We start from the raw sequence: 13,300 nt of genomic DNA, 5'->3' as shown, positions 1-13,300 counted from the left end.
ACTGAGAGCGTTCCCCCTAAGGTCAGGAACACTGCTGGGCTGTCTACTATCATTACTGCTGTTCAACATAGTACTAGATGTCCTAGCCTCAGCAATCACACAACAAAAAGAAATAAAAGGCATACAAATCAGCAAAGAAGTCAAACTCTCACTCTTGCAGATGATATATTTTATGTGGAAAACTCAAAAGACTCCACCCCAAAACTGCTAGAACTCATACAGAGATAAGAGACAAATGAGAGACAGGGGGACTGTACTTTTACCCACCCTCCAAGCTATGTGCCATTGGTTTTGGCAGTCACCAATTTTCTCAGGGCCTGGTCTTCTGGTCTTTAGAGTGAAATAGTCATGCCATGTCTTCCTGAAGGTCAGGGGTGGAGGGGTCCAGCTAAAGGTTTCTGCTCCCCTAAAAATCTATGAGTCTCAGGGGAACATGCATGGAAGGTCAAACATGACTCTGGCCAGAATCGTCCACTTCAGGAATGTGAGACTACCCAAGTCACAGCATAGAATCTACTTGCTCCCCTCAGGTGAACACAACTTTCTCAGACTTAAAAACAAAAAAACAAAATAAAACAAAAACACACACACACTAAAAAACCAACATCAAAAGTCTAGGGCAGGGGCACCTGGGTGCCTCAGTCATTAAGTGTCTGCCTTCGGCTCAGGTCATGACCCCGATCCCCGCATCGAGCTCCCTGCTCAGCAGGCAGTCTGCTTCTCCCTCTCCCACTCCCCCTGCTTGTGTTCCTTCCTTTGCTGTTTCTCTGTCAAATAAATAAATAAAATCTTTAAAAAATAATAAAATAAATAAAAGCTAGGGAATCACACAGTCCTAAACTCCAAAAATGTATCCCAACTTATACTCCCATGAAGTCAATTTTCAGCAATTTCCAGATGCATTCTTTCCAAAACGAAAGGTAAGTCATACAACAGAGTACAGCCTTATTTCGTGGATGTCAGGTGCGAAGTCTTGAAAAGATAAAGAAGACCAATGCAAGGAGAGTCTACTTTCTGTCACTGGAATAATTTTTGAAAGATCCAACTCCCCTGGGAACTACATCGTTGAGGTTTTTTTATCCAAGTGAAACCATTGGGAGCTTCATGTCTCCTTGTTCCTCAACTATTTCCATCCTTCCCTTTCCGCCAGTAACGCTACTTACTGCCTCCCGGGTTCTCGCTCACCTGATACACTCATCTTTCTCACCAGGACATCTCCCTGCTGAAGCTCCGTCCATCCCAGGCAAACATAATCTAGATTTTTGATCTGGGCGTAAACATAAAACGGAGTCTGTCAAATCCTGAAGTGTTATTATATATTATGAAACTACCCTGGTAGGGTCTCGGTCATCATCGAGGGACTTACATCAAAACCAGAAGCCCCATTCCAAGTTCTGAAAATATTTCGGTGTCCTTCAAACATGGAACTTTTCAATGACACTAAGAGGCTCGCACAACATAATTACTGTTCTCATACCAGAAATGTTTTTTATTTGCCTGCTGTGGGAAAATAAAATCATCACTGGAGCCACACATTCCCCCGCACCCCACCCCACCACTTTCCAGGACATGAATCACAGAAAATGGAAACATTTCTCTGGTCCTGTGCCTCCTGTTTCCAGTGGGAGGGAGGCTGCAGGCAGAGAGGAGACACATCGCCTGGCTCCCTGGAGCTCATGCCTAGACACGGCCAGAAGGAGCCTTGGCATGTGGGTCCTACAATGTCCCATTGGCTTTTCAGGCACCTCTTCTCCCAACCCCACTAAATTAATGTAAACCTATGGGAATACAACTTGTGAACAAAAGAAACCATGTGTCATTGCAATGTAAATACGACAATGTACTTGACTCATCAGAATTTCTCTTTTGGGGGGGGGAGGGGGAAGCCATATAGACCAGAAATCACTTGGTGGCACTGTCTTGAAAGTCCAAACATGAAAGATGTGATGAAGCCAGGGGGTGTTTGTGTGTATCAAAGGGCTTTCCCACAACAGGCATTTTATTAGGCATAGGTTAAGGGAACCACAGACATCCAAAACATTAGCAATCGTTCATATAACGGGGGCAAAAGTCCTCAAGAAATGTGTGCAAATGCACCACCAGACTTTAAAGGACGCAGATGTTCGACATTCTTGCTACAATTCTGTACACACAGCTATGACTTACCTCAGAGCGAGGACTTATTATAAGTAATTACCAGCGACTTTCTTGCATTGCCAGTGATTTTTCCCTGTGTTGCCTGGTTAATGTAGCAAATCTAACTCCTACCACATATTAGGTGGAAATGACAACTCCCAAATCTATGAAATCTAAGATGGGAGAAAAAAAACAGCATTTGAATCAATGTCTGTGGCAGACTGTATGAAAATAAACTCCGGTAAACACACGCTTTCCAAAAATATTCAGGGAGGAAGAAAGGACACGGGAAAGGCTATGTAATAACTAATTATCCAAAAAGACAGCGAAGTATTCCACAATTTGTAAAACTGTGTATATAATTAATTCTTTGCAATGGGCTGAATTTTTTTTTGATTGAGAAAAAATCTTAATTAGAATAATAAGAGGGCAGTCCATGCACATAAACCCATGCACGTGCATACTCTGAATTTTGTCCATAAAACATTTAACTTTATTAAGATTACAAAAACCTGTCATTGCTACTTATATTAAAATTTGGCAGAGGGAGGACTGCAGCATTTCTAGCACTGGCTGCTGATGGTAAAATATTCCTGCATGTCTAATGCCTAGATGAACAGAGACTGCTATCCATGCAGCTTCCAACCCTAGGTTCTCACCTGGGCTCCTCAGGAAAGTCTTCTGCCCCCTCCTGGCCGGTGCACAACTCACCCCTACCCAGCTGCAAGAGCCCCAGGGCTCACTAGACTTCCCCTTTACAGTGTCTCCTATGCTGCAACTGGGCAATTAATTACCAAAGATACACAATTACATGCAAATGTACACAATTATATACAAATGTACACAATCATATGCAAGTGCATAAATGTACATCCTTAGCTGCTTCATGCTAATCTCTCTTACCAATATGTAAGCTTGATGAGGAAAGTTCTGTGTTCTGTTCCTTGAATCCCATAAAACCTAAATAGATGCTGAACTCATAAACCACCTTCAGCAAGAGCCATCACCAGAGTAAACTGGAAGAAGTAGATGTTTCTATTGGGCAAACGTGATGACCGCTACACTACGAAAACCCACCTTGAATTGGGTATTCCTGAAAGTTCTGCAAAAACCAGTCCTCTTTCATCCCTGGAATACCAGTGCCAATGTCACTCTCAACGGTGGCCCCAGACACTCCCTTCTTCTTTGCCAAATGTACAAATCAACGAGAACATTCCTCTGAACTGCCAGTCCCTTCTTTGTACCTACACACTGGCTGCAGTTAAATGCCCTTGGTTGTCCACTGTGGTTACCCTTCATGGGGTCCAAGGAAACAACTTCTAACTAAAGGGATTTTCAGTAGGATATAGGCTGTATACTATATCATAAAAGAAAACAAAGGAAAAGTACATAAAATAAGCTGGGAACAATTGAACTGTAATAATGTAATTGGCATCTCAGTTACTTCTGCTATTTAGTGTTTCATTGTGGGGGAAGGGGAGGACATGGTGCAAATCTTTCCAACATTCATGAAATTGGGTCCTTGTCAAGGTTAGAGGAGGTGGTCTCGTAGTGACTCTAGGGCTGAGCCTCGAGCATCTGATGTGGTGTGTGGCCACCCACAGCAGCAAGGGTCAGGGCTGCTGCATGATGAGAGCCACTCATTAATAAGAATTGAGTTTCTTTCTTCCCATCTCTTTATGGCTCTACCATGTGCCATATGTCACTACTGACCACCAACTTTACTTTTCACTCCATCTCCTCTAAATATCTGTCCCCCATTTTGTGGCTTTTCTTACTCATGATTCCTGCCTTCCCTAAGCCTAGGCTTACTCCTGACTTCCTTCTTTCTCCACGTCCTTTAGCTTTGAATAATACAACCAGTTAGCCAACTCGCTCTCTCTTTGGAACTCAGACTCTTCAGAGAGATTTGGACAGAATCAGTCACCATCCCTCCTCTAAGTTCTTGTGGAGCCCTCATCCAGGCCCTCCAGACAGCCCATCAGTTGGTCATCTAGACCCAGTCAGCTGTGATCACAGTGGTGAAATCATGTGAGATAACAAAAATAAAGTCACGCCAGCGTGGTCTTGGAGAGCAACCCTCAGAATAATGGCAGTAAATATGGCTAGCCCAGGTCAAGAACCAGAAACTAGTTCATTCAAAGAGTAATCTAATAACTAAATTTGAGATGCAGGAAAATTCCTTATTCTGTTGAGTGGAATAACAAGAGTTCTGATTTTTCATTTCTCTACTATTCTCTTTCATGTTTTCTACTTTAAAAAGAAAAAGAAAAGGTGGGTGCGTGGGTGGCACAGTCGGATAAGTGACCAAGACTTGGTTTCAGCTCAGGTGGTAATCTCAGGGCCATGAGATCGAGTCCCACCTCCGGCTCCAAGCTCAGTAGGAAGTCTGCTTGAGATTGTCTCTCTCTCCCTCTCTCCCTGCTCTCTCTCTCTCAAATCAGTAAATCTTTAAAATAAAATAAAAAGTAGAAAGTGGCAAAGATCAAGTGCCACAGTAAAAACAAAATCTGTAACTGGGTCCTTTGTTCTAATGTTGACCTGGCACACTTTTAATCTATTTTCTCCTTCTGTTTTTTTATAACTTTGTTGCTCCCAAATACTAATATAATAGACCAAGCCATGAGAATTTTGCTTAGAACTGCAGAGAGTAGTTGAAGCTCACATTTGGCCCATATTCAGTTTTCTGCCACCACATAACTCTTATTCAGTCCCCCTGTGTGGGAGAATCAGGTTACATAAAGGAAGGAACAAAGCTTTCCTTTTATCTACTTTTTAATTTATTATGTCGGAGTATTTTTGTAAAAGGTTATTTTAGTAGGCTTCTGGTGGTCATGTGCATTTCAGGGACTTATAAAACTGATGTCACAATGTTGAGGTTAATAAAATTATAAGCATAAAATATTCTAAATCCCAATTATTTTAGTTTAGGGGGAAAAAAAATTCCTGCTAAGTTATTCATTACTCTGTGACTTGGGTTCCAAGGAAGAAATTTATTATCATGGAGGGAAAAAAACCTTGGCTGGAGAAAAAGATAGCAAATTCTTCAAATAAATAAACAGGCTGTTTTGTAATTTGAAATATCATCAGTATATTTGATGATGAATATCACACAAATACTCGTTTTATGCTTTTAGAATATGAAAAGCAGAAAATTTCAAGATCAGGAAGGCATGTTTGTTCTGTGAGCAAGTGTTCTAAATGTGTTATCTGGGGCACCTGGATGGTTCAGTCAGTTAAGTGTCTGCTCATGTCATGATCTCAGGGTCCTGGGATCAAGTCACATGTTGGGCTCCCCACTCAGCACGGGGGAGAGGAGGGGAGTCTCTTTCTCTCTTTCCCTCTACCCCTCCCTCCCGGCTGTGCGTGCTCTCTCTCTCTCTCACATGAACACACACCCTCTCTCTATCAAATAAATAAAATCTTTTAAAATTTTTTCTTAAATAAATGCGTCATCCATACTGTTCATCAGTGTACAATTGGGAGGGTTTATGCCTCTTCAAAGAGGAACTTCTACACAATAATATAGTAAGGCTAAGAACTTAGTCTCAATAGATTTATACTAGGGTAAAAATAGGGACTAACTTACTTTTTCCAACTATGGGAAAATTAGGAGAAAAAGCAATTATGTTCTATGATAAATGAGCCATTCTTAGCTGAAAAATCAGAGCATCTCTCCTTTTCATGTACTCAATTTGCACATTTTCTATTCTTTGCTTCAAGCTGTTTCTTTCATCTTACTACTATAAGAAAATTAAAATTCTACTATTGGGAACATATGAGAGATTTAATCTTGAAAGAAGTGAACTACAATGCTGTATTATTGGAGTACGCTGATACACAGTCAGAAAGATACTCAGCTTGAAAAAGCATAATATTGTTATCATTTAAAACTAAGTTTATTTGGGGGAGGAAGACACATTTTGAGTGACTCACTAATGGAAGGGCACCGAAGCCAGCCGGGGCCTCCAGTGTGATTTACTGTGCATTGTCATGATAAACCTTGTCCCCGGGGCACCGTCAATGACCCCAGCTCCAAGAAACCCAGGTGAGAACCAAGACGTAGAACCATTTTGTTATATCCTGCATTTATTTAAGCAAACCAGATGTGTAGAGATAGGAAAATTAGAGCGTTATAACATTTTACAAATACAGAAAGAAGACACAGAATAATAATATCCTGAAGAAAGTGCATCCGAACACAGCTCGATCACAGGAGGACACTTGCAGTGACCACAATGAAGCCACAGCCGACACGTCCATCTCTCATTCTTGTTCTGACATCATTCAAGTAGATTTAAGAGATAACTTGGCGATTCACTTTTAAACAAATAATAATACTAATGATTATAGTAGCCTTGAAGGGTTTGTGAGTGACTATACTATACATACAAGATGCTAGGCTTCATGTTTATTCCAATGCCGCTGTACATTATGCAGGGGGGAAATAATGTCTTATTACACGATTACTGTGACATCCACTAAAATGTGAACTAGTTTGCATAGGTTAGTCCTTTGGGCAGCACGATGTTGCTCTAGTCCACCAAGGCTTAAAGATTCACAGTGTAGAGGAAAGAAAACATGAATTAAAGCATTTCTACTAAAATATATTTTAATAGCTGGTGTTAATTTGCATAACAAAAGCCAAATTATAGTAATAACATTGTATCGTTCTATAAGCCCCTTCATTTTAAAACCATAAAGTGTTTCCATTAAAACTGTATGCTCTCAAAGTTAGTACGGTCTTACCAATTCGTCAACCACAATTCTACATTTTTGAAGCAGACAGAAGCCAAGCTGCGCAGTGACTCAATTTTGTATTTTTATCACAAGTCAAAGGCCAACGTTTCCACGCCGTGCCCACAACACACTTGGTGCCACTTCTCAATGCTCAGCCATTTATCGTATGGACACTGAAGAGTGGGACTAGCATGCAGTTTTCTTTCTTCCTTCAACGTCAATCATTCTTAACAGCAACTGGATTACAAAGAAGTAGACACTATGCCAACTGGGTACCATGTGTCAAACGCAAAAAGCATATGCGATTCCATGAATATATGGAAGTAATATGGACATCCGGGGAGATATCTGCCTGGGGATCCTTCCAGGCTAGTGGATTCCAGTAGTCTAAGCATCATGAAATGATGGCCACAGAAACATCATACAATATCTTGGTTTTTTTTGTTATTGTTATTGTTTTTGTTTTTGATCATCAGTAGTTGACAGCCAGTTGCCTGGAAAGGACCCGAATGGGCGTGGGATCCTTCAGAAAGAGACTTTCCTTTTAGCATTCCTAACTTACTTCACATAGCTTCTTACTTAACTAAAGCTTTCTCACCTCTGTGTCTCATTACCCAAAACACCCACGCTCGAGCCACTTTTAGAGCATCAGAAGCAAATAGCTAAGGTCTAATAGAAATTTACGAAGTGAATTTCATCTTGTGTAATGAATTCAGCCTCATAACATAATTCTTCTGTCTTGCAATAGGTATTTTAAGTCTCAAACCTAAAGTTAATGTTTATGCATCCTGACTGTATATAAATCCATCAAGAACTTTTCAGAAATAGACGGGGAAAAGTCAGTATTTTCTAAAGTTCTACACCTTTAGAGGTAAAAATACAATCAGCTATCACCTTTCATATCTGTCAGGACCATCACATTTCCCCACAAGAAAAATACCAATCATGTATAATAAAATATTACTATAGAATAGACAAGAAGCTTGGTTGCTTGGTTCTCATTCCGAGACCATCATGGATAAACAAGGGTCATCAAAAAGGCACCTTTTGAAAAAATATATCTCTATTATAATTTTGGTATAAACTATATCCACTTTATATAAGGATGCGTTATTAAAGGGTCATGCCCGTTTTCTTTATCTTTTCATCAAAAACACTTCACTGGAGGTGAACACACCCAAAAAAAGAGATGCACCTCTTGAACTTCACTGTTCTAGAAAAGTCTGTTTCCCCACCTCCCAGACTGTTGCCAAGCCCAACCGGGAGAGGACAAGAGAGGAGAGACTGGGGTCAACTTGCCCAAATGGCCTCTTCATCATCTTCAAGCGGTGAACCTAGTGACGAGAGAGGGGCGGGTCTAATCTCATCCACATTCATACAAGGTGCCCGTAGAAATTGTGCTGGCAAAGTCCCGTGTGGTCTCTGGAGGTGGGGAAGCCTGGGAAGAGACAGGGATGCCGAGGGGATCTGACAACCAGATAAGTATTTCAACTTGGGCTACGCTGTGGTGTATAAACAAGAACAAGAAGACGTGAAGAACTCGTTTTGTCACAGGTTAGAAATCGGAAGCTTTCCTCGAGCACGAGAATTAGTAAAAACGTTGACTACAAAGACGTACAACGAAAGTCGTCTATTCTGCTGCTCAGCTTCTCTCAGGAGAGAGATGATCCACATTGAGTTTTGTTTTCAGAACCTTATAAGATATATCAACCTGCTCCATGTGCTTTTTTCAGGCCTGAGAATGCATCATGTTCAGAGAATCAGGTGCATGCTTTCTGTGCTTGGACATTTCACAGTCTTTAGCTTGATTTCTAAAAAATCGATTTTTTTTTTACACCCTTCTTTAGCAGTTAGTGTTATTTATGTGTGAGATGCATGCCGCCAAATTGAGGGGAGGGGAGCCATGTGCAAAGTGGAAAAACTGTTGGAGAACATAGTTTTGAAAAATAATGCTGTAAAAATAGCGCTTTGGTATTATACATGTATGTTTCCAATATTTCTGCTGAGATGCCCAAGATCCTGACAAGCATTAGTAACAGTGACAACAAATAATTGCTCTCTGGTTAAATTCTGAGCAGACCTTAATTCCTAGAGGCTGGAAGAAGAAACATCTCGCTACGCAAACATTATGCGAAGCTAAAAATTTTAGAATTATTCCCCTAATAATTATTGACTTCTACATTCCATGAATCTGATTTTAAAATTAATAGATGAGAAAGACAATGGAACAACCAACTACTATTTTATGGGACTTTTCCCCAATTAAAAGTATCACTTCAAATCCGTTTCCTTTGAGCTTCCTATAAATGTGCTATTTCTCAAAAATTGTACCTGTCCTACATTTAGTCTGAAAATTTAATCAACAACTACTCTTTTTCCTAATCACAAAAAAAGTGGTCTGGGTGAAACATAAATATTTGCTTAATGATACTATAAAATTGAGTAAGTTTATTGCCCCAGTTTTAATGCACAGAATCTTTTTTTTTTTTTTTTTCCAAGAATGTTGCAAGTTTAGCTTGCCTTTGTTGGTTTGTGGACAAGACATCTAAACAGATAGGGGTTAATTTAATCATGACTGCCCATTCCAATGCCAGAAAATCAGTCCCGCTGGGTATGAAGGAATCTGTAAAAACCCCTCAAAAAATTCTCTAGTCTTCTACGTGAATTTCTTTCATCTCTTTTTGTGTGAGTTTCTATAGATGCAGCTTGAGTGTAATAAAGCTTATTTGTTCTTTGAGCCAGAGAAAATAAAACTCTAGATTTTCAAAAAGTAGGTGCTAACTTTCCACAAGCATAAACGAATTAGCATTTGTTTCTGGACTCCTAAACACTTCCGTAAAAGGTATTTTATAAGATATTTCCTTAATTTCTTTGCCTATGTTACCTAAAGGAGATAGCCTCAAGATCGATACATTTTATCACATTTTTTAAACTTTGCTTTTAGCCTCTTTGTCACAACTCCAGAGGCAAGCCCTACATGAATGCTACCCTGCTGAGGTCTAAATACATCAGAAAAACACAGAGTGGCTGATGGACGTTAATTTCTCCAGCCACCTTGACTGCAGACTACAGGCCAATCATCACGACCCGCCAGCAAGGCTGCAGCTCTGTGGTGAACCCAGAAAGTGCCCGCAGGGTCTTGCATTTGAAATTCAAGATAGGACAACAATTTCTTTTTTTAGTGAACAACCTGTTGGGCCTTGATCTAAAATTTCTGCCGGCATTTTCATCTCCCCTCCTCCACCCAATATGGGTTAGAAAGTAAAAACCAGAAGAAAGTAGAAAAGACGTCTTTCCCATTAACTGGTTTCAGTGGCTGGACTTCCATTCCTGGATGTAAATAGCATTTTCCAGAAACACACACACACACAAACACACACACACACACACACACACACACACACACACACACACATAAACCTGATCATCTCTCTGTGGAGTGGGTGACGTTTTGCTCACTGGTTGTGTCTCTCGCACACCTTGTAGTCTTTGGCTCCTGTTTAGTTAGCTTTACTTTTAAATTGACAGCGGCATTATGTTAAAGAAAGCTGCTCAGTAAATACCTAAATCACTTATTTGCTAGAGTAGGCGTCTATTTCCTAAAGGTGTAAATCCTTCGAAACTAGAGTGCAAGGCAGCAGGAGAATCTCAAGCAACTTTTCAAAAACATGTTTTTCTGATGAGCAGGCTACTAGAAGGGAGGGCTGTTAGGTTATCAGCCTCACTTGTTGCTTTAATTATGGGGATGGGCAGTGCAGCTGCCTATGTTACAGAAGCTTGAACCTACGTGACATGCAACAGGGTCAAAGCCCTTAGGGAAATAATAGAGATGACCTTCAACTTTGCCCTTTGCAGAGTAGCTGTGACCTTATTTGGTCCTGACATTCTATGGAGTCAAGCATAGACTTGGACCCACAGAATGTAAATGAAGAGTAGGATATGCCTTGGTACAAATGAGAAACAAAGAGACCCAAGTCAGCCTAGGGAACAAGGAAATGTCTTTGTTTGGGAGAAGTTTCTAGGTCCCGAAGGCCACCAGTCAATATAATTTTAACCAAATCGCCGTTCTGCCACTCCTGACGTTTATTACATTAGGCAATTTTCACTTGAATTGGAAATTCCCTAATGACTCAAAAGCTAAATGGTTTTTAAATTATTGGCTGTGTTACTGAATTACAAGAATTGGCTTCTGGTGATTCCAAAGTGACAGCTAATAAGTTTCATAGACTTGTTACGTGTAAGGGACAATCAACATCTCTATTAAAGTCTACAAAAATACATTTCCCAGAAGTGTTCAATAGCCAATCAAAGGAAATCATTAACCCAATTAGCAGCACCGGGCCTCCAGACCTTAAGGTTTTGTGTACAGGAATTACTGAAAATGCTGCTGTTCTGAGCCCAGAAGTCAGTCTTTTTTCCTGGTACCTATGTGTCTCATTGTCAAAGTGAAGATAGATTATTGTAAAATAACTGCCAAGTTGTCTTAAAAGTATCTTCTATCTTTTAAAAAGATTGGGTTTAGTATACATTAGAATAAAGCTCAAAGACAAGGAGAGAGAATTAATTGACAAACTCAATGTAATTGGCTGGGAGCATCCCTGTTTTCCCAGTTCTCTGCACCGTGCCATACATCCAGCCGTCGTCGATGGGCTGTACGTTGACGATGTAGTCGCCGTCCCTGAAGGAGACCTCATCTTCGTCCTGGGCACTGTAATCATACATGGCTCGGTAGGTCCTCTGAGAAAGGAAAGAGGGGATCACACGATGGAGACCAAATAGTTATGGCCACACATGCCAATCATGACCGACCAGCTCACACAAAATGAAGTAACTATGAGGAATGTTCCCAAGTATATTTCTTTCTGGAGATCTCCAAACCAGAGCCTAGCACTGACCTTAGTTGCATGCATCTCAAGTTGACCAGGCTAGCAAAAAGGGTAATGTTTGGGGGCCCACAATGGCAATCAAGGAAGCCTCTAGATACAATAACTAGCCCATGAAAAAGTAAGCTTTGAAGCGGTAAAGGCAACTTCTCCCAGCTTCAGTTAACCCTTTAGATTATGTAGATTCTCCCCTATTCCACATTCTTCAGAGAACAAAATCTGCCCTAGGGACAAACAGAACCAAGTCACCACCAAGTCCCTGCCATGGGCCCCTGGCAGAGGAAATGAATTTTTCTTAATTAGGAACAAAGAATTTTTGCTTTCTTTTAAAAATACATGTATATAAAGTAAAAATACATAATACACTCATTTTGTAGGTTTTAGAATCACAGTGATAGACGTTTAGCATCTAAATGTTCTGAATATTGAGGGACACATAGCTGAATCCTTGTTATAATGAGGAAATTATTCACTTCCTAACTTCGAACTATGTTGAAGCTTTGTAGCTGTGGTAATCAAAACACTCTGAGAGTAACATAAAAACAGATCTATGAGACAGAAGAGAGACCCCAGCAATAAACCCATGTATGTATGGTCAATTAATTTATGACAAAGGAGCCAAGAACACATAGTGGGGAAAGGACCGTCTCTTCAATAAATCGTGCTGGGAAAAGTGGTAAAAAGGGAAACTTTTTTTCAAAAGAGTGAAACTGACAACTATCTTATCCATACACAAAAATTAATCCAAAATAAATTAAAGACTTGAATGTAAGACCTAAAAAGATCAAACTCTTGGGGCAGGGGGGAACATAAGCGGTAAGCTCACTGACATTGGCCTTATAAATGATTATTTGGATTTGACACCAAAAGCAAAAATAAACATGTGCAACCGCATCAAACTGAAAAGTTTCTGTGCAGCAAAGGCAACCACCAACAAAATGAACCTACCAACTGGGAGAATATATCGGCACATGACATGTCTGACAAGGGGTTCATAGCCAGAATATACGTTGAGTTTTGCCATACTTGTTTTCATTAAAGACCAAGAATTTAGTTAATATTAGCATCAGACAGTCTCAAAATTAAGTGAATCCATGGGCTGAGGAAACTGATGGAGGCAAGAAGAACTTTAGAGCAGTTAAGAAGAACTGACAACTGCTTAGAAGGACCACCTCTTTCTCCGTGCTCAGGCTAAGGCTTCTGTGTAAAACAGAGGTTTGGAGAAACAATTTCAGCGTGAAATGCCCATCAGGCAAGATGACCTAGAGCACTGCTTCCAAACTGCACATTCAATGAATGAATCTGTAAGACCTTCAAGATTTCCAGTAGAACGGGGCACCTGGGTCGCTCAGTGGGTTAAGCCGCTGCCTTCGGCTCAGGTTATTATCTCAGGGTCCTGGGATCGAGTCCCGCATCGGGCTCTCTGCTCAGCAGGGAGCCTGCTTCCTCCTCTCTCTCTCTCTCTCTCTGCCTACTTGTGATCTCTCTCTGTCAAATAAATAAATAAAATCTTAAAAAAAAAAAAAAAAGATTTCCAGTAG

The 13,300-nt window shown here is 40.4% G+C and overlaps 1 protein-coding gene across 3 annotated transcripts in view; it reads right to left on the bottom strand.

The window, feature by feature from the left end:
- Positions 1–6,207: 6,207 nt before the first annotated feature.
- NEBL (nebulette) overlaps positions 6,208–13,300 on the bottom strand; it is a 362,713-nt gene continuing 355,620 nt past the window's right edge. For all 3 annotated transcript variants that reach the window (XM_059404213.1, XM_059404214.1, XM_059404215.1), the window contains one exon: positions 6,208–11,613. In XM_059404213.1, coding sequence (XP_059260196.1) covers positions 11,437–11,613 — 177 coding nt within the window. In that variant the 3' untranslated portion in view covers positions 6,208–11,436. The remainder of the gene's footprint in view (positions 11,614–13,300) is intronic.

The sequence above is a fragment of the Mustela nigripes genome, chromosome 6, assembly GCF_022355385.1.
Source record: "Mustela nigripes isolate SB6536 chromosome 6, MUSNIG.SB6536, whole genome shotgun sequence".
In the NCBI taxonomy this organism is placed as follows: domain Eukaryota; kingdom Metazoa; phylum Chordata; class Mammalia; order Carnivora; family Mustelidae; genus Mustela; species Mustela nigripes.
Note: the sequence above shows the minus strand (reverse complement) of the source record. Positions and strands in the feature narration are given on the sequence as shown.